Below are 24926 nucleotides of genomic sequence, written 5' to 3'. Positions count from 1 at the left end.
GAGGATCAAATATTGACGATCGAGACTTTCGGGCTGAAGTGTGGGATGTTGAGAGGCATTACAAATTAGCCTCGTGGGATAATGATTGGCTGCATCGTCAAAGTGTGTGGACACTTGCTATATTTAGTTACCTTCCCGTTACTGGATCCACTGACAGGAAAAGCTTGACCAATTGTAGCTAGTTTTTCCACCTTGTGCTGCATCTCGACTCTTACAGTTACTCCGTACCTTACTCCGTACCTTACTCCATAGGAAGTTGTTGTTATCTCAAAGATTCAACCGGTCAAACTTGATTCATCTTTTGTTAATGGAGGGTAGAGTACGTAATTATGCTTTGGTCACTTGCGTGGCCTCGAGGTGGGAGTGACAGATTTGACTCGGTCTGCTAACTATAGGTAGTTAGCTTTTCCACCTTGTCTGCAGAACCTTCCTACTTCTCCTCCTTGAGCTTGGATGCAGCATCACTTGATCATCAACAGGGATATATTCCATTTCGGCACATCGCCGAGATTTGTTCCGCATGTCTCGCTCGCGCGGAGGTTGCTTGAATTGTCGACAGCGCCGAAGAAAATGTGACCAACAACGCCCGTCTTGTGTAGCATGCAACCGTCAACACGTCCAATGTTCGGGCTACTCGACTGAATACCGTTGGATAAACCATGCTGTCGTGCCAAACGGTCCTCAATATGCTGGGCGTACTGCGGTGTACGACTACAGTCACGCACCTTGCAACCTTCAGCCGAGTGTCACTTTGACTGCGCCTCCACCAACTTACGATTCTCGAATAACGCAGCCTCTGTTTAGGAATTGTAGGCAGCAAGATAACCCGCCCCATTCGTTTTATTGAGCCAAACTAATTTGTGTGGCAGTCCTTCAATCTGGGCTGAGGCTGTTCTACAAGACCCAATCTAACACATGGATTCAGCCCTTCCTTGTCGACATGTCGCTGGAGAGCCAGTCCATTCCCATCATGGGTGCTGCTCTCCAGTCCCTCATCTCAAACGGAGATGATAGCATCCCTATAACGGCTATGGAGTGTCTTGATATTGCTCTCAAGACGTTTCGTCTTGAGATAGTATCAGGTGGTGCACTTCTATCTCCTGGTACAATGTGTGCTGGAGTTTTTCTCTGTGCTATCTACGCCAGTCCCCTCTGTTCTATCATACCTATGAACCAAAGTAATGGCTAACTGGACTTCACACAGCTTCTTCAGGCGCAACCGTACACGCCGTATCTTCGAATGATGGCTGATGTTTATCAGCTGACCAATCCAACAATGACACTCGTCCCAAGCCCAGAGAAGGACCCCGCTCTTGAACATGCCCTCGAGTACATGGCCGTCGTGGATCTACCTTGCCTCGTTCTGGGTAGAATATGCCCCTCAATAGGTCTTTGGAGACGCTTCCGCCAAGCTCAAGATGACTGGGAGGGTGGAAGAAAAATGAGCGTCGAGACTTTTACGGGAGTCCATGGAGGGCTGCTGGACATATATGGTGACATGATGCATGATGAAGCGAGTGTTTCGGTCGCTCGTCTATGGGGATGGTCTTCTGGTGAGACCAGCAACTCCATACAGCACCATTTCTGGGATGCTTGGAGGTTTGCTGGTATCGTTGATGCTCGCCGACGGGTCCGCTGCCAAAGAGCTCCTGGAAGTTGGACAACAGGAGGCGAGACGGCGAATATCCCTGAAAACGACCTGGTACTGGGAAGATTGATCGCTGCCATCCAGGCAGTCTATGCTTATTCACGATTACCACAGAACCAAGGCCTCCTAGTAATCAACGGCCTCCTCTTCCCCCTTGTCGTGGCCAGCCTAGAAGTCACATGCCTCAAACAGCACCCGGAGTCGAAAAGAACGGTGGATGACGTGAGGCAAAGTTTTGAACAAGGGCGTACATTTCCTCTTTCCAAGGTCATGTTTCAATTACTTGATGAGGCTTGGGAAGATGGATCGAATTGCTTTGACATGGATCATGCAGCTCGATGTAAAGGCGTGGAACTGGCTATCATGTAGAGAACTTTGCTACTGTTTGTGAGTAGTATCATTTAATACATCTCACCATTGTGTCTCTGGGGGGGAGTTGAAGGACCGACTTGTACATCATGGTGAAGTTTTTACGTAATGCCCTATACAACTCGATGTCTTGTTTGAATTCTTGGAGCAAATGTTGCTACCGCCCAAATAGATATAGTGATCTGAAAGGAAGGTCCATGTTTCGGTCGTCGGACTACGCCGAGCGGTGTCATTCGTGGCAAAACCTTAGCTGCAGATGGCTAGACATGCCATCACCAAAGTGTGGGTTGGCGGATGGACTTTAAAGACCCACGGACTTAAGCCAGTGGCCCCAGGAAAACTCATTTGATTCGTAATAGAGGAGCCAGATGGGGTCCGTTTTCGCCAAGTTGTATATGCTGCATCATCCCACGCATAATAACACGAGACAGACTTGTCTCGAGGAGACCCAATACAGTTCTGATTTATAAGCCCCTGACGTCAATGGCCAAGTATATTCCCATAAGGTTGATGTATAAGTATTTGGTGTCTCTTTCTCTTGGCGGACTGTTTCCAAAAGTTGTACACCTGAAGAACAGTCCCGCTTTCATTCGACATCAGAGGCATCTCAGCACCATGACCACCCCTTATAGAATCCACATCGCACCGAATAGCACGGGATTATGGAACATCAAACAGAGTGAAGAGGCCGCTAAGACTGCGACCGAGACTTTGCAAAAGGATCTGGAGGTGCGGCAACAGAACCACTTGGGAATCGAAATGCTAATTCCGGAAAGAATCACCACGTATTCCTGAACAATGTCGGGTTTCATGACCATGTGAGCCTAGCTATCCAACGTAATGAACTGGAAATTTGCTTACAAGTCAACATAGATGCCGCATCATTTGCTAGCCCTGTATGGAACAGGTGCAAGTGTCGCCGACATCCAAAAGGCACATGACCTGCGTCACCCATTGCAACGCCCAGTTGTCTCTCAGCATCAAGACGCCGTAAAGGACCTCATAACCCATTGGGATCACGATTCTGAATATCTGGGAAAAGAGGAGTATTACCTAGACTTTCTCGCCTACTTCCAACGAGTCATCGAGCGCGATGGGTACGAGTCGGTTGTCAAGTCTCACCTCTTGAAAGGTGACGACTCGGCTAATGACATCCTTCTCCGCCTGCACGCCGGTGTTGTGCATCCTTTGATCCAGCTGATGTACGGTCTTGAGTGGAAACAGCCTGCAATCGCCGCCCAGGCCTTTGCTCAGACTTGTGTCCATAATGTCGAGGGGTTAGACCAGCTGCTTCTCGCCAGCGAGCAGCAGGCAAATACCATTCCAAGGTCCACAAAGATGCCCTCGTTACTTTCAATGTACGAAAAGGTCAAGGCAGATCCTCAGCTGGCGGGCTCAGTCCGGATGGAGGATGAGAGTAAGATCGAAGATGGTATCATCCAAAGAGCCAGGGAGCCGATGATCGCCATCCTGGAACAAGTACACGTGGAACCCGAAGAATTGGACGAGAGGATAGCAGAGATGTTTCACGCCATGATCCTTGTGGCGTCGAGCGCCGCGATTCATCCTCCTCATCATGTCAAATACGACTTTTTCTTCATGTGAGTACATCACTACACATGATTGGGTCAGGAGGGCAGCTAACTGACGGGGTCTTAGGCATCACGTCAACTCCGCTTTGATGTACCTAACCATCAACTCTCAGCCGTGGCTGTCTACTGCAGACAAGGTTCGCTTGTTGGAGTGGAAGATTCGGCTCGATCTTGTGCAGTATGCCGCTCGGGGCTGTCCTGCTATTTCTTTGGAAAGCATTGAGTCTTATGTCCCCAAGCAGCCGTCTGAGGAATCTGTTAGAGGTGAGTACAACTTGATGGGATATTCCAACCTGCCCTGTATTGCGTGCGGTGGCACTCTATGTATCTGACTCGCCATCTTAGAAATTGGCAAGAGGCTCTACGACTTTGGGGATGACGGCCATGCAATCAAACAAGCACGCGCTACGGCTATTTGCCACGAGCTGATGGTAGAGTACAAGGACAAGTCCTGGGAAGTCTTGAAGGACGAGTCAACTTGGAAGAAGATTCAACATATGGTGGTTGATGGTGTCGAAGGACCTAGCGTATTGTACGTTCGTTCCACTGGCTTTGATGAGGCCTGGAAGGTAAACACCCCCATGGGCTTCAACCGAATATATGCTGACAGTAACTCAAGGACGTTCCTGGCCAAGACTCGCCGAAGAGATCTCCTGACCTTCTGCGCGCTCTGCAGACTGGAAGTGGCAGCTCACCAGAAGCTCTCAAACCATATTCTCAGTAATTTCACCTATTAACGTAGAGTTTCCTTTGATGCCAACTCAGTGACGAAATTGTGCCACCGAGTTGACCCTATTTAGCAATAGTGAAATATCAAAATGTGCCAAGGGCGTTTAGTGACTGCGATATCTTGAAAATGACAGTGATGGTCGTTGTGGCTGCACTCCAGCATTTCCTCATTACTAACATGCGTAATTGACATTTGCGCTGTACTATTACGTGACATAAATATCTGGTAGACCCCAAACTAATGCATATATCTCCAGGTCAACGCCTTGTCGCCCTTGGCCGATAGTTCCTCGGGAGAGTATTGGTTGTGCTCGCCTTGGGCCATCTTGCGCTCACGGCTCTTATTGATGCGATCGTAGCTCACAATAAGGATCAGAGCGGCAATAATACCAGCACTGATGAAGCCGAGCTCCAGACCGTGTCCTAGAATGTAGCGAGGACCATCCTTTTGTCGGTAAAAGTTGGAAGCCATGGCCTATAGAAGTTAGTTGTTGAGATCTTCTTGTGCATGTATAAACTTACGCCTCCGAGGTTTCCGACTCCGATTTGAATAGCCATACCAACGCTTCGCTTGTAGCTTCCTGCAAGGTTGTTGGACAGCCAAGTGATGACACCAGGGAAGGCTGGGTAAATGGCACAGGCCGCGATAAAGACACCACCGTAGACGACCTTGGGGTTGCTGGTAGAGATGCACCTGAGAAAGAGTCAGCGCCGGGCTATGAATGTTCAAGGGAAAACGCACATTGAGAAGCCAACAATCATGATGCAGAGGAACACGACGATGAATGGGCTTCGCTTTCCGACTCGGTCTGACGTCCAAGCAACGATGACGGCAATAATTGCGGCCGTGATGTAGATGGGAACCGTCATGAGTTGAGAGTGGCTTGAGGTGTAGCCGAGGTTGCGAATAATCGTTGGGAGGAAGAGACTGATGCCGTAGAGAGGGCACACAATCTGAAACCAGTTAGTTTAATCCATAATGAAAGGTAGAACTGCCACTTACACCCCAGTAGACAAAGATGTTGACCCAAATCTGCCAATCCTTAAAAGCACTCCAGACATACTCCCACCTAAACTCATCCGCTTGCGCAACTTGCGTGTGAGTACCCTCCTCCTCGCTCGTAGCCTGTCTCTGACCCTGATACTTGAGTCGGAACACAACAAAGGCGCGCTCCTCCTCAGTCAGGAACTTTGCGGTTTCGGGGAAATCGTAGAGAGCCCAAAAGGCGCAGATGGCGACAATGACGGTGACGATACCCTCGAGGATAAAGATCCAGCGCCAGCCTTCGAGGCCGCCGACGCCGTCCATCTTGGCGATCGCAAAGGCGAGGAGACCGCTGAATGCGCCGGCGATGGAGGCGGCTGAGAAGAAGAGGGCTTGGCGGAATTGGATCTCGTGTCGGCAGTACCACATGGTTAGATAGTACTAAAGAAATTAGCGGACAAGATGGAGTTGCAGAAGATGTAAACTTACCGCGACTCCAGGGAATAGACCAGCCTCTGTGAGTCCGAGAAAGATGCGAGCAATGAGAAGACCATGGTAATTCTTGACAATACCCATAAGAGTCATCACAATACCCCAAGCCACCATGATGGTGGGCAGCCAAACACTAGGACGGAGCTTCTTGAGGAGGAGGTTCGAAGGCACTTCAAAGGCGGCGTAGGTGAAGAAGAAGACTGTGAGGCACCAGTTGTACTGGTCGGGCGTCATGTTGAGGTCCTCCTGGAGACCTTCGATCTTGGCGTTTCCAATGTTTCCACCTGAAAGAGTGCATTTTAGTGGTGAGTTGTGATGTTGTTGGGAGTCGACTTACGGTCGAGGAAGGAGAGGAGGTAGAGGAGCGCAAGCATGGGGATCAACCGTAGATCCATCTGTAGACAAAGGTTAGAAACTTGTTGTTTGACATGATTGCAGAGACAGACCTTGCGAAGAATCTTCTTCTCATCGAGGTGCGAGAAGGAACCGAGCGTCGTGCCGGGTGCGGTAGTGAGGGCGTCGATATGGTCGACCTCGCCCTTTCGCGGATGGTCAGAGCTGTTACCCATCTCGGCCTCGACAAAGTCTGCCTTTTCATTGGGAGGAGTATAAGAAGCCATGATGGCAGCAAAAGTAAACGTCTGCTGCTGAAAGTCTTCGAGGCAAGATCTGGCTGTAGAGATCCTGGATCTTGAATCCTTTCGACGATGGGATCAGGGTCTTAAGTACATGTTTGAATCATACCCATGTCTTGTTTTCCTTCCCCATGTTTTTTCCCCGCAGCCCTTTTCCAACGCTCATGAACAAGCGTAAGCGGCTTGAGTATCCACTGACTCGGCAAATGGAGCGGACAAAAGTTGTGATTTTGCGGGGAGACGCTTGTCTAGAACAAGAAACTCGAACAAGCGAGTTGACGATCATTGACGGGGGGGAAATCGGATCCGAGATGGATGTGCGAGTCAGGCGTGGGTGGCATCGTCTTTTCGCTTGTGTCAAGGGCTGCAAGGTTGGTTCGATGATGGCTTCATATTGCATGTGAAGTGGGTTAGTTGATCCTTCCAGTTTGACTGTTGAGCCGGTGTTTATGGAGAGACCTATTTACTCTTAATGCTTTCTACAGTTGTCTCTTCTAAAAAAGAGACAAAGTAGGCTCTGACGAGAAACAAAGCCAAAGACCAACTCCCCAAATTGCGTCATGGAAAGACAATGGCCTTGCCGGTGATAACTTGCCACAACTAGCGAGTCACGTCTCGGTTCCGATGATCCCTGCTGGCACATGGCGGCCGCACACTGGGCAAAAACCGCTACGGAGTGCTCCGTAGTTAGTCTCAAAACCGGTTCCGGACTTAAAATTGGAGTTTCTCTCCCTGGAGAAGCGTACTTCATCTTCCCAACTTTGTGGCGTCGTCTAAACAATCCCCAAGATCAAGGAAACGGGCCGTCAAAGCGAAATTCTTGGCTAGACGCCAGCCATCAGCTGGGAGACGCTACTGCAAAGGGTGTCATGAACTGATGGATGCAGTCCCCGGACAAGATTACCCCGGTCTTTTCTCATTACCCCAGAAAGGGGATCTGCATTACCCCGCATCTTGGACTCTCATATCTTTTACAAGAGTCGGGCCCGGTTCCGTTTCTCTCTGTTGTCTCATCCCCACATGAATCCTTGAGCCTGAGATTGACACTCGCAGCAAGCATCCCCTTCGGATCCGTCTCTCCCCTCGGGTGGATCTGATCATGCCAGGCGGCCTCGTCACGCGACGTACCCAGTTCTCCAGCTGCGACGAGTGTCGCCGATCGCGCGTTGCCTGCGACGCCGCCCAGAGCCGCAACGTCGCCGCTGGAGAAGTGCCCGCTTCTTGCACGCGCTGCCGCAACCGCCACAAATCATGTACCTTCAAGGTAACTTACCTTATGCAGCGAGAGCTTAAATCACCACGTGAGAGTATATGCTTACCCCCGAACAGTGGATCCAAGATGCCAAAGCGACCGGTGGCAGCTCTGGTGGAGTGAAGCGCAAGGGACGTCGCAGGATTGCATCTCACCCCTCAAGTGACACGTCGTCGACCCAGGGTAGCAGAGCTTCCGCGGGTAATGAGGGGTTTGCCCTCGGCTCTGAACGCGGTGCTCACCGGGAGAGCCTGACAACCTCGGTGTTGTCGACTCCGTTTGTTGCGCCTTCGCCGACGTACTCGACTATTACGGCGCAGAATACGGGCCTTCTTAGTGATGCTGACTCTAAGTGGTTGGAGACTTTGTATCGGGAAGGTTTTGAAGCTGTGTTTGGGTCTTGGATGGGGAGATATAGCTGCCCTTTCTTGTGAGTGACACCGCTTCGGCTCCGAGTATAATATTGACAGTCTTAGGTTTGGACATAACCTCGCCGACAAGTATGTCAGCATCTCGGATCTATGCTGCCATCTCGATGGATGCATGGCAGATGCTACTACAAATAACGGGCAGTCACCAGGGAGAGGGAGCCAAAGGTGTTGTCTGATTGAGCAATCTCTTCAGAGCACTATTGCCTCATTCTCTGCACGATGGCTGCCCATTAGCTCTCGAACCGCACTTTCAGACAATGATCACCGTCTGCTTGTTCAAGCTCTTTGGCGGCATGCACGGAGAGATATGCTTAGAATCATCAACAGGCCTTCCTACCGCTCAATGCTATCCCTGCTTTTATTTGCTTTGACTCCGATTCCAGATGGGATCTCGGAGGAGGAAGAAGCCGATGGTATCTCAGGACAAGCTTGTGTACACACAGCTTTGCAACAGATCCAAACTCTGAGGGCTCGACAAAAGAATCTCCAGTTCAGTGGCTCCAAGGTCTCACCATCACTCAAGTCACAAGGCATAGTCACAACACCAGAGTCAATCGAGACATCAGGCTTCATCAATGCAGAGAGCACTGCATACTGGGCCGCCTTGACGTTTGATACCTCGGCTTCCTTGACCCTCAACTGTCGCCCACTGCTTTCTTCAGGCTTATTTGGATTCGAGTCTGAACTGCCGTGGCGACTAGTCAGAACATGTGCCAAAATGTTTGACGAGACTGCACAGCATTGGAGTCGAGGAAGTTCTGACATGACGGACGAGAGGGCGAACCAGATCATCGCTGCCGGAGCATCTTGGAAGTTGTTGGGGTGGAAGTTGACTGCCATCTTTAAAGAGGCTCTCCGGGATGGGCATGATGAGTCTGAAGTTCGCAAGGCCTATTTGGCTGTGGTGGACTCCATCAAGCAGTTTGGTACAGTCTATCGTCCACTTTTGGATGAGTGTCACAAGCGGATGCAGTTTCTTGGGCAGCAAACCAAGCTCCGATGGTGTAAGTGTCTTGGCCTTCCAAGAGTAGTACACTTGTTGACTTGAACAGTTTCTCTCATGCTTCACTACCATCTTAGCATCCTGATGCTCGTCGATGTAATGGAGGTTACGGATCGCCATGACCTACTGGCTGATATAGCAGACATCAGCACAGACGCCGAAAACACTGTCATGAATACCTTGGCATTTGGTCTGCACAATACCTTTACATTGAGGCGTCCACCGGATCCGGATACCCTTGGCCAAGAAGGAGTTCGGGAGACAACCTTTACGGTTCCGATCGTATCCATAGACCCCTATCCACACCATGCTGTTGCAGGTGTGCAGCTTTTACGGAAGGCTATCGACAGAGACTTTGGGGTTGGAAAGATAACGGATGAGACGTATCAAAGCTTGCTATCCACGCTGGAGCGAACGCTGAAGCATCTTCCACAGAGCTCCAAGTCTGTGCAAGCTGCTATTGCCAAGTTCTCTTCGGGGGCACAGGATGAAGCTGACGTCGAGAGGCGTTTTTCGGTTGCGATTCTGGGTGTGCAATAGGTTGTAAGATACTGTAGTTTGCCACGAGCCAAGAATAATCTGCAAAGAGGATCAACAAGGTTATGGTTGCCACATGTTGCATTGCATCTTGATCTGAAGACTCATGTGTCTCTGAAACCAGATATCTGTGATGATGATATCATTTCAACATTGGTGTTCCGCTGTGCGGAATGCCTCCAATAGTCTCCGCCGAAAGGAGCAAATGCTCTGCAGCTTGATCTGCAATCCTGATTGACTGTTGGAGTCTCGGATCCGATGATGCTTGCGCTTGAGTGGAGATGTTTGCCACTGCGGGTCGACATAGGCAGATCGGATCCGACTTCCACTATAATATTGAATGGTGACCACTTGCGGAGTCTTTTGCTTTCTTTGGACAAGTATCTTGTTTCTTTCGTCTTCATTCTCAATTCTGATCTATCTTGAGCTTGATTATAGTCTCACATTCGCCAACAACATGGTTCTCTCAGTAACACCAAAGACCTCGGTCACTTTGATCGGGGCGGGCACCCAAGGCAGGCGTCTTGCATTCATGGTATGAATATCACACCCAAAGACTTTTTGAAATTTCAAGAAAATTTCCCGAAGTATTGCTAACGAGATCTCTGCAGTGGTCAAGTAGAGGAAACGACGTTCATCTCGTTGATGGCCAAGAAAGTCAACTCGAGGCCAGCCAGAAAGCTATCGACGGCTTCCGAAAAGACGCTGGAAAGAAAAACGGCCAATGGGGAAGGATCATCACACATTCACCAGAAACATTGTGCGAAGCACTCAAAACAGCATGGCTTGTTGTGGAGGTGAGACAACTGCCTTGGACACAGATAACTGAGCTGACTTGACAGTGTGTGCCTGAGCAACTTGCCCTCAAGCAGAAAGTGATCGTGGAGTTGGATTCTCTAGCAGGAGAGGACACAATCATTGCTTCCAACCCTAGTAGCTACTCTTGTTCTGAGATACTGGAGGGTATCACCCTGAAGAATGAACGCCGCTTTCTGAGCGCCCACTCTTGTACGTTTAAAGTCTATTTGAGCGTAACTTAGCTGACTGTGGCAAACTGTATAGATTGGCCTCCTGAGACTCCAGGTGAGAAATTGGATCTTTTACTTGAATATTCACATTGATTAACACGCTCGCAGAGATTGAAATCATGGGGCACAAAACTACCAACCCCGCTTACATCCCCTTGATGATGGAGCAATGCAAGGCACATGGATTTTCTCCCTTCGAAGTCAAGCGGCCATCCATGGGCTACATCTACAACCGGTAAGCTGAAACACACCATATCTTTCAAACGTTTACAGACTGACCTTCCGGTCGTAGTATCTGGGCGGCCATCAAGAGGGAAGCCCTCCTTGCGGCATCAGAAGGAGTTGCAACTCCAGAAGAAATCGATGCCATGTTCAAAGGGGTTCTCAAGACACCCAAAGGTCCCTTTGAGCAGATGGATGTTGTTGGCCTGGATGTGGTTCTGGACATTGAGCAACACTACGCTGATGCTCGAGGAGACATTCCTAGTGCGCCTCGTGAGTATCTTCAGAAGTTCCTCCAGAACGGTCATCTTGGCGTTAAGAGTGGTCGCGGTTTCTATGATTACGGGTCATAGAGGATTTCGGAACCGAAAGGGAGAGATCAGTAAATTTATTCAGGCGTTGAGGATCTCTTGTTAGTGCCCACGTTTTGCGAGTCATGGAAGGTTTAAACATCTATACGAGTAGAATATATGGAGTTTTCTCAACAATCGATGTTTCCTTCCTCCATAGTAGTGATGTGCATGCAAACATCTAACTCACTCCCCAGGCCCCGAGAACATTCCGCTTACCCTCGCCTCTGCTCTTCAGGCTTCCAGCCTCCAACTGTTTAACTCGATTTACGAGAAGCCCAACGCAGATAGGTCCAATCACTGTGCAAAGGGAAATAGCCCAAGTCACGATAAGAAACATCTCCGAGGGCTGACCATTGGGTGGGCGACCAAATACTCCCTTGCTCTCAGCCAGTGCAGCAATTAGAAATCCAATCTCCCCTCGAGCAACCATTCCTAGACCGACGATGCATGCTGGATACAGAGACACGGCCTTTTCAGGCTTTGGCGTTGAATTGCGTACTTCAGGGGAAACGGGACGGGCACTTGTATCAGCCAGTGCCTCCAAAGGTACAGCCTCCCGCTCCTCTGTCGGATCCGATGCCGTCGTGATATCCCGAGCGGCTGAGGCAGGGTCTGCGCACTGGGCCCCAGGGACAAGGGGCTTTGGATTTCTCTTGCACATGACGGCAAGACTCTGCGCGATCTTTTGGAAGGGTCGAAGGGGGTTTGCAAAGGAAATCAACCAGATACCGCAGGCTAGTTTGCTGATGGTCATGAGGACTGTGTAGATGATGCCTCGCCATGCCACAGGGCCAGAAAAGAGTCTAGTGATGGGGACTGAAAAGCCAATGGATGCCTGTGCTGGTTAGCAGTTATCTTCTAAATTGGCCTTCAAGTACGCACAAAGAAGAAAGGCTTCAAGATATGCTCAACGGCAGTCTTGTAATAACACTCGTAAACCTCCATGCCGGATCCGCCGTCCATCGCCAGGGCTATGCTTGTTTGGTCTGAGATTGCGGGGGCTGCTTGGTCCGTAATGGTGTTATCACTGCTCTGATTTCTTTCTTCTGTGGTCTCAGCTCCAGTAGAAGTACTTGGTACTCGGTCTAGGACGTGAGGAACCTCAGAGTCCCACCAACTAATGCTTGCGCCGGCAATGTATGCCGCCAGGAGGCTTGAGGTGCCTGCAAAGGTAGCGCCCACCACAAGACCGAGAAGAAGGGCTGTATGGATAACAAAGGCAGTCTGTCTCAACTTGAGTAGCTGAGAGACCTTTCCAGACGGGTGTGCTTCACGGAAAGTGTTGAGTTTGGCAGTGACAGGCATCACCACGAATCTGCCAAGGAGGGGCATAAGAGTTGCAAAGGCGAGGGATACCATGATGGGTCTTACGACAGTGACGGCATCGAATGAGTCTCCTCCCAGATTCGAAATGACTTGGACCATGATGAGACCTACCACATCATCCATCATGGCGGCACTTGTTAGGACGACGCCGAGTCTTGTCGTTGAGAGGCCGCTAGTGCCTAGGATGGTGAAGGTGGTGCCCAGGCTTGTTGAGCAGAGAGCAGCGCCTGCAGCAAAAGCCTGGAGTGGGGATGCATTGAACATGGACTTTAAAGCGAAGGATAGACCGATGGGCAGAAGGATGCCGGTAACAGCGACGCCAGAGGAAAGACCAATGTTGGCCTTCAATGATCTGAACGAGGTTGCTAGACCACCTATTCTGGGTTAGCAGATAAGCCGTAAATTTATGGCATACTTCCTACCTTCATAGACGATTAGAATGAGCCCAAGATATCCCAGCTGCATGACAGCATCCTCGACTTCACGAGAGAGCCATTTCGCGCCAGGAGTACCCCAAGCAATGCCAAGAGCAACCTGACCGATAAGGCCACAATACGCGACCTTGTCTAGGCCATAGTTGAGCAAGTTCAGCAACAAAAGAAATCCAGAAAGTATAGATATAACGGTGATGGAGGGTTCGTGATATGAGAGCGAAGACTGCATCGTGATGGTGCGAAAAGTTGGGGGATTGGGATCGACAATCGCGTGAAGCGAATAGCTTCGTTTCGGATTCTGGATTCTCCGCTCCGTCTGAGCATTTTTGGTGTCTGACCCAACAAATCATCAAGGATGTGGCAATCGTTTTTCTTACTTATTCAATGATGATATTGTGTTTTTAGGCGTGTAATTCCTATTCCTGTTTCCAGAAGTTGGGGTATTTCCACACGTTCTGTAGAATCCACATCTGCCAGGGCAATACTGCAGCCACGGCTTTGCCCCCAGTCACATTGAAACGACTGAAACATTTCTTTAAATTACATCTGAGGAGTTAACTTGGCATCAAAGAAACGTGAAAACTATAACGAAAGGCTTGTTTATAGCATCTTAAGACCAGCTGAGCTTGTTATTCCTGTTGGATTAGCAATACGGCCACGTCGTCAATCGCCATAAACAACTACTCAATTGCCATGAGAGAGAATAAAACACAAATAATTCTATTAGATAGTCTATATAACTGTCATAGAGCGTGTTGATATTGCGGCATTCAGCTTTGAACCAGAAGAGACCAGCCATATCACTTACCCTACAGAGCAAAGGATGGTCGACGAGATAAAAGAAGAGTACGGCGACGAGGTACGTAGTCAAGTAAATTTCACCATATAAACTTCCCACCAAGGAGAGCCTTTTGAGTATCCTCGGCAGAGCACATGTGAACAAGTAGTTTTGGGAAGTTGATCGAAGTTGTCAAGACTCGTCACTCCTAGGCAAGATTCCTCCTACCATTTCCGAGGCCACCTATGCACGATAAAGCGTGCCTCTATAGCTCTTCTTGATATTAAATCAAAACCTGTTTTATTCTCATTGTTCCTTATCGTCACACTTAACATGCCGTCGCCGAGGAGGGTGAGTAAAGTGGCAAAAGGCACAGGGTTCTTCATAAGTGACGGCGCCAAGATCCTGCCAAAACACCTGAACTCAAGTCCTATAAGGGGAGGTTGCTATATTCACCAACTAAGTTGCAAACTCTAATTCAATTTATGACCGAGACTAACTGCAATGTCGCAGCCAAGAATGCACAGCTTGTTGGAGTTTCTGGAAGCCACCTTCTACTTCAAACTCGTCATTGACAAGAGTTGATCAAAGAGGTTACCGGGACCCATGTCACGATACACCACTGTAACGTCTCTGCTGAATCTCTATACGGCGATGACGTGTATCCCTGACCATATCTACCCGAGAAATCCAGGGGTATTGATCCGCCCCGGTTGGATGCCTTCAGGCCTTACAAACTCTATCGACCGGAATATTTACCTAGAGGGAAACGCCGCTTACATACGAGTACGATTGAGGAAACAAGACGGGTAGACCGAGGGTATAACTTTATCCTTTGGGAACATGCACTACCCAAACAAGCATATAATCCGCGGCATTAAGCTTGTCCTCTCTCACCTGAAGGGATAATGCATTTAAACACGCACTAGCCCGTTTATTCCCAGTCCTGTTCCGACCTTGCCGCACCAAGCGCGGGACATTTTAATTCAGCTGGTCAGAGCTCGCTTAACGGTCTGTGCATGAGATGAGGCGATTCCGGTCGCGGGCTAGAGTGCTAGCGTTGGAGCCGGACTCGAAGTGTTAGCGTTGGTGTTTGGACGAGATGATGGGATGCGGCTGAGATGAGGGGGACCTGGCACTAGAACATGCTAGAATTGATTGACCAGGAACATCGTGAATAGAGGGACTCAACTGAGAGCCTTTATCTATGCGGCGTGCTGGCTCTAGAACGAGAGCTTGAGTGAGAAATAAGCGCGAGTCAGAAGTCACACCACTTTGCCACTCTGCGGCCAACATGAACTAACCCAAGTGTCAACGGCCTGTCAAGCGATAATGTGGCTTGCTCCTTCATCTTGGCCGTCAGCAAAATGTCAATACGCCTAAATACGCTTGCTTCTACTGCTTACTCCGTTCGTCGGCCCCCCGTTGTTACTGTTCCATCCCGTCCATGCCGAGGCAGCTGTCATGACCCGTCATTTCCACGTGCTTGGGAGAGCTTACAGTGGTTCATCCGTTCTTCGCCTGCATTTCCTCCATCTAACAAAACCCCGTTCTCCACTGTCAAGGGCCGCATCCACGGTCATCCGGGGGTCGTTACGATTGGCCCCTGTATGAGACCCTTCCACGGCCCTGAAATGGAAGGTCGACAGATCCAGACCCCGTCCGTGTAGTATCCATGACACCCGGATGAGACGTACGATCATGCCAGGCATGGGGACGCACTGCTCAGGAGAGACGACTGGATCTAGATAGCACAGCGTTGCATCGAACTCTTGATCTAGGAAAGCGCTGCTCTATCTTGTAACCCCTGATCAGACCCAGTATTACAGAATCCCTGCTGCATCTCCCTCGCTTGGTCAGCGCCTTGGTCAGAAATCGGAGGCACCACCTGCGCTAGGACATTTTCCGGCCCTTGCCGCAATCTTGGCGAGCAGGTCGATGCGATGGCGCAAGAAGCGAGATGGAGTTTTGTATGCGGCTGAGACTGGAGGATTCAGGTACATTCGCTTCCAAGTTTGCAAACTACTGGTGGGGATGATTGACAGCTACGGATGGATCAAGTTTTGATTGACGAGTTAAAAGGTTTAATATTGTGGCTCTCTAGATACTCGAGCCTAATATAATAGACAATGCCGACTCGGGCTGAAGAAGATGAACACGTGCTATATACAATGACTCTCGCTTACATTACACGCTCGCTCGCTTACAAGTAGACGTAGCAGAAAGGACCAGACAGGGTGCTCATCAGGTCCTTGATCTGCTTGGACTCACCAGCCCAGCCAAAGTTGACATAATCCTCAAAGGTGGTGGCGTTGCTGGCAGGGATGTCGAGGAAGGTGTTTGTTCCCATGAGGGCAGACTTGCCGTACTGGCGCTCCTTGGGGCTCAGCATCTGCCAGATCCACCACACGCGGTCGATCATGGAGTGGTGCAGGTAGAATGCAGGGTCGCCGGGGGAGGTGAAGACGTCGTTGCCGGGGTCGCCTCCAAGCGAGTAGTGACCACCTCCGTGGATGCCGATGTCTCCGGAGCCGGGGACGCCCTGCATCTGCATCTGGAAGTCGTAGGCGTTCTTGGGCTGGAGAATGTTGCGGAGGATAGAGGTGGCGTTGGCGTACCGTCTGTTGACGGCGTCACCCAGGTCGCGCTTCAGGCAACGGGGGTTGTACTCGAGGGGGTTGGTTGCGGCCTCGACGATACCGCCGGGGAGGTCCAGAGCTGCGGGACCGAGGTTGACCTTCATGTCCTTGAAGGGACCCGACTTGACGCAGCCGCCACCGTTACCGGTAGGGAGGTAGACCGGGGGGAGACCGCTGGAGGCTCCGAGGATGACGTCGGGGCGGTTGGGGATGGACTCGCCGTCACCCGACATGGAGTACTCGCTACCATCAAAGATGGAAGACTTGGCGAGGCCAGTGATGGCAGTGAGGGACCAATCCCAGTACTATGGATCGTTAGTAAGATTGCATCTACAAATGCCATGTGGTGACTTACAGGTTGGGTGCCCTTGTATCCACACTCATTGCGAAGAGCCTCCTCGTACAACCAGGTAAAGTACCGATGCCAGACCAGGAAGTTTCCAGTGTAGTGGATAATCTGCGTCTGGTCAACGTGAGTGGCTACCCAGTCGTCGAACCGAGTCTTTGCGCCAGGAGCGAAAGATGCGGGAGTCTTGGCAGGCTTGGACTGGAGACACTTGACGGCGTTGATGTAAGCCTTCTTGTCGTTCTTGGAGAGGGTGTTCCTGTTATTGTCAGTATAGATAAGTTAGAATAGAGTGTTGAGACTCACCATTCCCGTCGCACGCGGACGTTGCTCCAGTTGCAAGTGCTTCCACGCTTGGCGTTTGTCTCGACAAACTCCTGCGCATTCTCATACGCAGAGGCAGCGAGGTCCTTGATCTCGTCAATGTTTGTCACCTCAGGTGCTGAAGAAGCAATGGTGGTGGCCTGAGGGGCGGCCAAAACGCCGGCGGCGTTGAGGGCCAGGAGAGAGACGAATCCGGCGCGCATGGTGGGCAACGTTCAATCAATGCGAGGCAGGTAGGTAAAACTAGCCGACAAGGATGAGGCACTTGAATGGAGTTGAGCGTGGTAGTATTGCAGAGAGGCGCGGATGCAAGAGGGGATATATACTGCAGAGTTTTAGGCCAAGCGTGGATAAGGAGGACCCCTAAGAACGCATTGCATTGTCTTTGAATTTCCGTCCTTTGAGTGATTTCATCCCCGAGGACAAGGGCCGCTGTCCCCTGAGAGCAACGTTGGCGGAGACGCGATGAAAGGCAAATAGAGACGGGATTTCTCGAGTAGGCGCGTTTCACCGGCAGGGAAGATAATACAGGTTAGAAAGGGTGGACCGGGGGACCTAGGAATCGACTTCCGTTGGCAGGGGAGGGGGGGGCCATCAGGTACCCTACCATAGATCCCGATTCGAAAATCTGGAGTCTGTCTCCCAGGGTTGTTGGTGTGTGCAAGCGGCGCAGCAAGGGGTCCCAGCGGGCCATGTCAGGGGAAGCGTGCGGCGTGGTTTTTTTGCTGGCAGGAGGATCGAGTCATTGGATCGAATGTTTTGGTAAGACCGTTATAGGATCATGTTTACTACTGTTGGTTGAAGAGAGCGGTTTGATGTTGAACAACGTTCTGTCCCTCCCTTTCAGCCCTCTGAGGATGACGCCGGTCGAGGGAATAACGGGTGGCGCGTTGTGCCCCGCGCCCTAGAAGGATCCTCCTGAAAGGAACAGGGATCAAAATGGAGACCGTCCGCTGGCGCATTGACACCAAGGGTTCCTTGCTTTTTCCTTAGCGATGCTGCTAGGTATGGGTCTTGAAGATGGGTTGGAATGATGATCCGGAAGTGTTCCGTGTCCACAGTGGATTTTGATTTTTTGGATCAAGCCCGAAGGATTCAGACAGTGTGTCATTCCTGAACTGAGTTGTCTCTGTTGGAATGTCGATCCTTCTGTGACAGCCACAGGGAATTGGGCCTCATCCAATCTCTCGGGAAGAAGTGTTGGTCGACCAACAGATCTTAGATATAAAAAGAAACAAAGCCCCAAGATGGAAGAAATGACCTGCATGCGTTAACAATGCCGTCGTCGACTGATTCCGGCGTCTGAGGCACTGCCGGATCTTACGACAGAAGCGCACAGTGACCCCTTGATTCTTGGTGTGCCTGCCCCCTTCTCGTACGATTCACCTGGGTACCGTCATAGTAGCAGTGTTAATGATGGCCACACTGTATAGAACACCCTTTTCCCAAGCCGAGTGCGGCTCAAGCCTTTCTCGGTTCCGCGGTGGGTGGCGTTTCTGGAAGCAGCTTAGACACAAAATCGGTCATGCCCACCTCGGCGGTCGTGCATTGCAGGGCGTTGCAACTCTTTCGGTGGCCAGATTTCGCATCTGGTAGGTAAGACAAAGGGTTAAGTGCCTTGTTTTGGGTATTCCCCCTGTCAAAACCCGTCTTGTTGGAAACTCCACGTGGTTCTCCTCCTTCTTGCGCGTGTGTTCCTTTTCCCTCATCACCCTCCCCCCTTCCCCCTCCGTCGCGCGGTGGTCGTGTCGTGCCCAAACGTTTCTTTTACATGTTTTCACAATGGATCTACCGCCAGTTCCCTCGAATCCAAAGGAGAATGGAGTAAAAGACATTCTCGCGGCGACAGTTTTCATCATTTCATTATCTACAATCACTGTTTTGGCTCGTTTATACGTGAGACTGTTGGTCATTCGGAATACCGGCTGGGATGTGAGTCCGCAGCCCCTCCAACCCGCATTGGGTTTTCTTTTTACTTTCATCTTGCAGCTCTTGACTGACTTTGCATGCTTGTAGGATTGGTTCATGGTATTATCTCTCGCCTTGGCTTGGGCAGGTCAGGGCGTCATCTTTGGACAGCTGAGCCATGGTGCTGGAAGACACAAGGGCGATGTTGATCCGGATGTCTACATGGTCGGCATGAAGCTCAACTTTATCAGCCAGCCCATCTTTCTCATAGCCATCTGCGTCGTCAAGTTGGCTGTTGGTTGCGCCCTGCTGCGAATCGCCTCGACCAAGTTCTACCGTTACTTGATCTTGTCCATTATGGGCTTCATGGCCTTTTACACCATTGGATGTTTCTTTGTACGCCCAACACTCCATTCCTCTCATGGTACATGCTAACAATGACAGACCCTCATGTTCCAATGCACGGATATCCGCATCCTCTGGGACCCGAGCGTAAAGGCGACCTGCTGGTCCCAGCAGACGCTCCAAGGCCTTTCATACACAAACTCTGCGCTCAACATCATCACCGACCTTCTCTTCGCCATCGTCATCCCCACACCCATGCTATGGAAACTCAACGTTCACTTCCGCACACGAGTCACCCTCATAGGCATCCTGGGCCTTGGTGTCTTTGCCTGCGCCGCCGCGTTTGTGAAGCTGGGCTACATTACAAACTACGGCAAGTTGGGTGACTGGCTCTGGGACTCTCGAAACATTACCATCTGGACAAGCCTGGAACTCAACGTCGGTATCATTGCTGGTAGTCTTCCCTGTCTGCGACCCATCTTTAGACGCTTCCTCGGCAGCACCTACGGCAAGAGCTCGAGAAAGACGCCGACTACTGGAGCCACCAACTACGGTCGTGGTACACTCCGTAGCGGCAACAACTGGCACACCCTGTCGAGTGGTCGAAGGGGTGACGATGAGACGAGCAGCCAAAAGGCCATCAACACCGGCGTCATGGAGTACGAGCTCCGCGACCGGATAGCCACGCCAGCTGGTATCACGAACAAGACAACAGTTTTGACAGACATTGATGCCAGGTCGAGCGATGAGAGCGTGGATCGGGGTGGCCATGGTCAGCGGTACCCTCCAGGTATCACCAAGACGACGACAATGACGGTCGAGGTGGTCAAGTCGGATTCATCGTCGTCTCGAATGTCTCGATGAGATACTTATACCCTTTAATTACCTCTTCTTTGTATCTTGTAACTTTCTTGCCCTAGTTACCGTCGTAGTTGGACGTGTTGGGTTATCAACGGCGCACGTCTAGACGGAATGGCTTGTATTTGGAGCCTGTTGATGGTATATACCCTTTAGCCTCGACAGATCCATTCTGTTCCATATTGTTATAGCTTTCAGGCAGTTGGGTTATGGTTGATGAGATAGAACCATAATGATGAATGGAATGAGGATACCCAGTTACCTACCTAGAATGTCTTGTTGAAGGTTGTGTCGCCTCTTAGTGGTCATGAATACAGCAATGAAATCGCTGTTGATTTGGTGATGTCTTCAGAGGGTCCATGAGACGTACAGATAAAGAACGCCGTTATCGAATCGTGGCTATAAGCTTCCTACTCATCTGTACCGCATTCCAATAACACATGGCCTTACATGCCATTCCTAGCTCATAATCCTAACGTTGATACCGGTGCGTGGTCAATTGATATTGGCTAGGTTGGCTCTGATCCACTAAAGTTCATCTCAAACTCTATATTGATGATAGAATATACCCCTCTTGCTGGTAGCGGTTATTCCGAATGATCGTTCCCCCCTAAGGTCCCCTATCCTCTTCTGCTAAGTTTAACCTTTTCGCTGCCGTAATATCCTGCGCCAGGCTCTCCAACCTGAGCACCCAGTCAAGCCTCTCCAGGCAAATTAGAGATAACTCGGCCGGATGGCGTCTCTTATATCCCAGGGTATGAATTCTATGTAATCCTTTAGCAATGTTATAGCTGCCACTACCTTGTTTGATGTATATCCTCGAGTTAAAAGGGCCATATCCGGCTGTCCTTGCGGCCCTCCCTGGACCTTTTGCGCTCAAGAGGGTCCCGCCTTGCTTCTTTTCACAATTGATCTGTTCAAGTTCTTCGACTCTCACTCTCACTGAAGTGTTGGGTCCTGATCGTTCTCATAGTACATTCTTCACTGTGTAAGAGGGTCATATTATCTTTTGGGGTTTCGTTTATTTTGTTGTCACTATCAAAATCACCACTCACTCTGCGACCCTAGCTGCGTTTCCACAACGACAACGCTCTTGGTGGTCCTCTCCTGTACTCCCCCCACCCCTTCCGCATAGGTAAGTATCTCAGGCGCGATTTCCAACACCCTAGCCAGTGTTCAAAAAACATTCAGCTCTAGGCTGCCTAGGCTGGACACGTGGTCATGTACTGGAAGCCTTTTGTGCCTGATCCCCTCAGGCATTGGCCTTGCTGGCCAATCCGTCAACGCATCCACTACTCCTTCGTGTCCTCCTTCGTGTCCTCCTTCGTGTCCTCCTTCGTGTCAACCCAGCCCGGCCGTTCGTTCGGAGGAACGCTCAAGGGAAGGCCGTCCTCCACCTTCGAGGCGTTAGGATTTTTCTCTAGATCAGATAAGGCAGCCCTCATCCACTCAATTCGACGCGCTAGGTTTGACTGGGCAGACTGGAGGGATAAGAGATATAGTTGAATCCTGGCGCGGTATAGATCAATAGATTTCGCTCCCCCCTCGAATCCCTCCTTGAGATGCTGTTCGAATACTTGGAGGGCTTGTTGGGCCCTCTCAATAGAGACTCTGGCTTGCTTCTTTAGTCCATATTCCTGGCCTGCATATCTTGCGAGGCTCCGATAGACCATGATGGCATCCGCGATGTCATCTTGGACATGGGCGGCTATCATTTCAAATGCCTCTGCCTCTGCCTTGAGGAGCTCTTTCCGCGCCTCCGCGTTGGTGGCGGGCCAGAGCGCCTGAAGGGGGTTTCGGAATCCATCGAGCCGAGCCATTTTGATGGGATAGAAGGTAAAAAAAGAAATAAAAAAAATGAGTAATCGATTGTACTGAGTGGCGATAGAAAACAAAGCGACGGTGGTAGGTAGTGAGTGCCGGTAAATGGATTCTTTTTTCGACTGTGTTGAGTAGTAGTTTGTTGTGTAGCAGATTGCTGTGTGTGTGATGTTTTGAACTCAAGGGACGGAGAGAGTAGCATATTTTATAACCCTCATACCCAGCGAGAATGGTCATGGCTTGGGTGAACAACCTCAACCTCATTCCTGCTCATTCTTTCATCAAGGTCACGGACAGGGTAGGTAACAAAGGAGGGCTGTCACACATCACAGGCGGCGTCTCAAGTCAAAGAGCTTTGGATATCGATGACCAAAATAGATTAAAACTCAAAACTGCCACCTCCCAATACGGATCATGGCTCAAAGAACGAAAATCCTTTCAACCCTGGCAAGGGCCCAACGCCGACCAAAGCAGTCCCTTCATCCATCCCACCCTCTCGACAACAAAGGCTTCGCCCTTGCTCAACATCCTGCCAATTGGCAGCCCACTGATGATCCCTGAGATTCCGGTCAAAGCGTCAAAGCATCAAGTGATAGGGATCAAAGCTCGGAGTCGACGACCGAGCTGCGAGGCATGGCGCCCCTGGAAACAGGCAACGGCAAACAGCGACAATTGCGGCTGTTGTATGCCGGGGGTCGGTTAATGGCCTGCACGTTCTACTCAACGAGAGCGGATCGGCGATTCAACTCAGAGTGTCATAGAGGCGGCACCCACGGCCTGCCACGACCTGTCAGTTCCCGCCCGACAGGAAGGGAAATGAGGGAGGGAGGGAAACTCTGGGTCTAAAGTGAAAACTGCACAGTTGAAGGACGGGAGCATGGGCAAACGCAATCCAGGGGTCAGCCGACACTGCCACCCTTGATGATATCCAGGCTGTGGAGGTTGGAGTGTGCTTCCCTTTTGTTTGCTTTGTTCTGGCCTGTCGTTGTTCCTGCCTTCCATCTCAGGGACAGACAGAGACAGGGAGGTAATTAACACGGCTCTGAACGCAAGCAGGGCGTCAGCGCCCAACACTGTGTACCACCCTTACCTGTCGGCCTGACTTCCTGGTTCTCCCACCGTCCTTACCACCATCCTTACCACCATACTCTCATTCTCTTCCGTTTGGACTTGGCGTAATAGTACCGAAGCTTAGGCAACTTGGCTCAAAGTCCGTGTGTGTGGGGCACTTGTTGGCACATGCAAGAATACCATAGCTTCCGTCATCTCTGGGCCTTGCCCCTGACACGCCAGAGCCAAGTCCCGGGAAGACATCGTCTGTCGTCTGTCCACATCCTGACCGCCCTTACGAAGCTGGCTTGTGCAGTAGTCCCTGTTTGGGAGCCGCCGGATTCTAGAGGATATGTCCAGAGCCACACTCGGTATCCAAGATGGGTTATGCGACACAACTCAGGTCGCGGTAGGGCTCGAGATGTGCCTGTCGCATGTTGCTAATTCGCGGAAGAGGGTGACATCCGCTGGCACCCCTGTATCCGGGAAAGCTCCCCACCCTTAAAGCAGTGTTGATGACAAGTTGAGTCGGGGTCTTGCGAACCCGTCCTGCTTCGTGACCCCCCTGGTCAGTAGATTAATTCGTTTGGATGTTAAACCCCGATATTTTGTTCCTCTGATCAAGATCCATGAATTGGTGCACCTTTATTTGGCTTCAGATACCAGCGAAGGCCACAACCTAGGACGGGTTCGCAAGACCCTAGCTTAACTCAAGAGGTTGCTAAGGTACCGGCAGACGGGACGGCAGACTGTGATTCAATGCACAGTGCATGGGCTGGGCCTAGACCGTCGTGATAATCATGGAGCCTTGCATGAATACTCCCGACAATTGAACGTATCCACCATGGTGATAGTGTGATGACGAAGGGAGAGTTGGAACAACAGATGGAGGAGAACGGCAGAACTAATTGACGGGTCATCACGGAGCCGCTACCCCTGTCCTGCAGCAGCCCTGCAGGGTACCAGAGGCCAAACATGGATGGCAACATGAGAGAGAAACAGTTGTCCTAGGCTACCATTTGGGAGGATGTGCAGTGCATGGACACTCGTTTGGCTGATGTTGCCGGGGAAGGGGGGTCTTCTCCAGCCGGTCTCTCGTTGGGACCAGTTGGCCCCTGCGCCCAGCATGTCACCGTTCCTGCGGCCTCCAGAGCTCACAAGAAATTGACCACTGCGGGTCTGATGTAGAATTCCATGGCGTTGTTTCTATGTAGGCGTGTTGGTTGTCATTCGTGAAGGGCAGCCAGGCGTGGGGGATGTTGCGAGGCTGGATATTTGGTGCGCTTCTTTGCAACCCTTGAACAGAAGGAGAGAATACGTCCTAAAAACGCATCGGGATCTCTACTTTTTGGTGCTGCCATCCTTTGGCAAAAGACCTTTGGCTGAGGGTTCAAAGCAGAGTGTTCTACATTGGCGAGCCTCAGTAGATAACCGATATCGTGGTACCAGGGCATCTCCGGGGATTGTCAGATGGAAGGTGTGATCAGCGAGAGCTGGGGTTTTCACTGTCAACGGCACTTGTAGGTCAAATAATAAAGAAACATCAGATCTATCAACTTCACAGGTGGCTACATCTCCATTTCAATCTCCAAACCGTCGACTAGGCAGCCAAGGATGCAAAACCTTCACCCCTAGCCTATTCTTCAAAATGAGTAAGTCCAGTAGAGAACGGGACAAATTCAACTTGGTCGTCCCCGACGCGGAAGTTGACGGGCTCACTGAGTGGCTTGGATTTGGAGAGATCAACTGCAACTGGGTCAGCGGGTGGGCTTGTTTGACAGTGTATTTCAGGAGGTCTTCTCACAGCACTGAAAGCTGGCG

The 24926-nt window shown here is 50.7% G+C and overlaps 8 protein-coding genes across 8 annotated transcripts; 4 read left to right on the top strand and 4 right to left on the bottom strand.

The window, feature by feature from the left end:
* Positions 1–520: 520 nt before the first annotated feature.
* NECHADRAFT_96899 (uncharacterized protein) lies at positions 521–2017 on the top strand (the record flags this gene model as incomplete). Its single annotated transcript, XM_003047733.1, has 4 exons — positions 521–705; positions 745–809; positions 870–1120; positions 1205–2017. The coding sequence occupies 4 exons, from the start codon at positions 521–523 to the stop codon at positions 2015–2017; spliced, it is 1314 nt and encodes a 437-aa protein (XP_003047779.1).
* Positions 2018–2632: 615 nt separating this feature from the next.
* NECHADRAFT_51051 (uncharacterized protein) lies at positions 2633–4346 on the top strand (the record flags this gene model as incomplete). Its single annotated transcript, XM_003047732.1, has 5 exons — positions 2633–2746; positions 2794–2835; positions 2891–3618; positions 3677–3873; positions 3955–4346. 5 exons carry the CDS (start codon positions 2633–2635, stop codon positions 4344–4346), a joined length of 1473 nt encoding a protein of 490 aa, XP_003047778.1.
* A 167-nt stretch (positions 4347–4513) lies between these two features.
* Positions 4514–6435, bottom strand: NECHADRAFT_64202 (uncharacterized protein; the record flags this gene model as incomplete). The annotated part of the gene is made up of 7 exons (XM_003047557.1): positions 4514–4813; positions 4861–5032; positions 5081–5292; positions 5342–5764; positions 5813–6099; positions 6153–6210; positions 6262–6435. The coding sequence occupies 7 exons, from the start codon at positions 6433–6435 to the stop codon at positions 4577–4579; spliced, it is 1563 nt and encodes a 520-aa protein (XP_003047603.1). The 3' UTR covers positions 4514–4576.
* Positions 6436–7761: 1326 nt separating this feature from the next.
* NECHADRAFT_51041 (uncharacterized protein) lies at positions 7762–11276 on the top strand (the record flags this gene model as incomplete). The annotated part of the gene is made up of 9 exons (XM_003047731.1): positions 7762–8132; positions 8179–9137; positions 9186–9583; positions 10155–10208; positions 10285–10470; positions 10546–10681; positions 10736–10756; positions 10810–10936; positions 10994–11276. The coding sequence occupies 9 exons, from the start codon at positions 7762–7764 to the stop codon at positions 11274–11276; spliced, it is 2535 nt and encodes an 844-aa protein (XP_003047777.1).
* Positions 11277–11454: 178 nt separating this feature from the next.
* On the bottom strand, positions 11455–13265 carry NECHADRAFT_96896 (uncharacterized protein; the record flags this gene model as incomplete). Its single annotated transcript, XM_003047556.1, has 3 exons — positions 11455–12111; positions 12159–12976; positions 13115–13265. 3 exons carry the CDS (start codon positions 13263–13265, stop codon positions 11455–11457), a joined length of 1626 nt encoding a protein of 541 aa, XP_003047602.1.
* Positions 13266–16017: 2752 nt separating this feature from the next.
* NECHADRAFT_85924 (uncharacterized protein) lies at positions 16018–17326 on the bottom strand (the record flags this gene model as incomplete). Its single annotated transcript, XM_003047555.1, has 3 exons — positions 16018–16758; positions 16809–17058; positions 17106–17326. The coding sequence occupies 3 exons, from the start codon at positions 17324–17326 to the stop codon at positions 16018–16020; spliced, it is 1212 nt and encodes a 403-aa protein (XP_003047601.1).
* A 1579-nt stretch (positions 17327–18905) lies between these two features.
* Positions 18906–20481, top strand: NECHADRAFT_105529 (uncharacterized protein; the record flags this gene model as incomplete). The annotated part of the gene is made up of 4 exons (XM_003047730.1): positions 18906–19055; positions 19140–19325; positions 19476–20198; positions 20242–20481. The coding sequence occupies 4 exons, from the start codon at positions 18906–18908 to the stop codon at positions 20341–20343; spliced, it is 1161 nt and encodes a 386-aa protein (XP_003047776.1). The 3' UTR covers positions 20344–20481.
* Positions 20482–21526: 1045 nt separating this feature from the next.
* On the bottom strand, positions 21527–22054 carry NECHADRAFT_85922 (uncharacterized protein; the record flags this gene model as incomplete). Its single annotated transcript, XM_003047554.1, has 1 exon — positions 21527–22054. One exon carries the CDS (start codon positions 22052–22054, stop codon positions 21527–21529), a length of 528 nt encoding a protein of 175 aa, XP_003047600.1.
* Positions 22055–24926: the final 2872 nt, after the last annotated feature.

This window comes from Fusarium vanettenii (assembly GCF_000151355.1).
Source record: "Fusarium vanettenii 77-13-4 chromosome 10 genomic scaffold NECHAsca_14_chr10_3_0, whole genome shotgun sequence".
NCBI classification, from domain to species: domain Eukaryota; kingdom Fungi; phylum Ascomycota; class Sordariomycetes; order Hypocreales; family Nectriaceae; genus Fusarium; species Fusarium vanettenii.
This window is presented reverse-complemented; position numbering and strand designations above follow the sequence as displayed.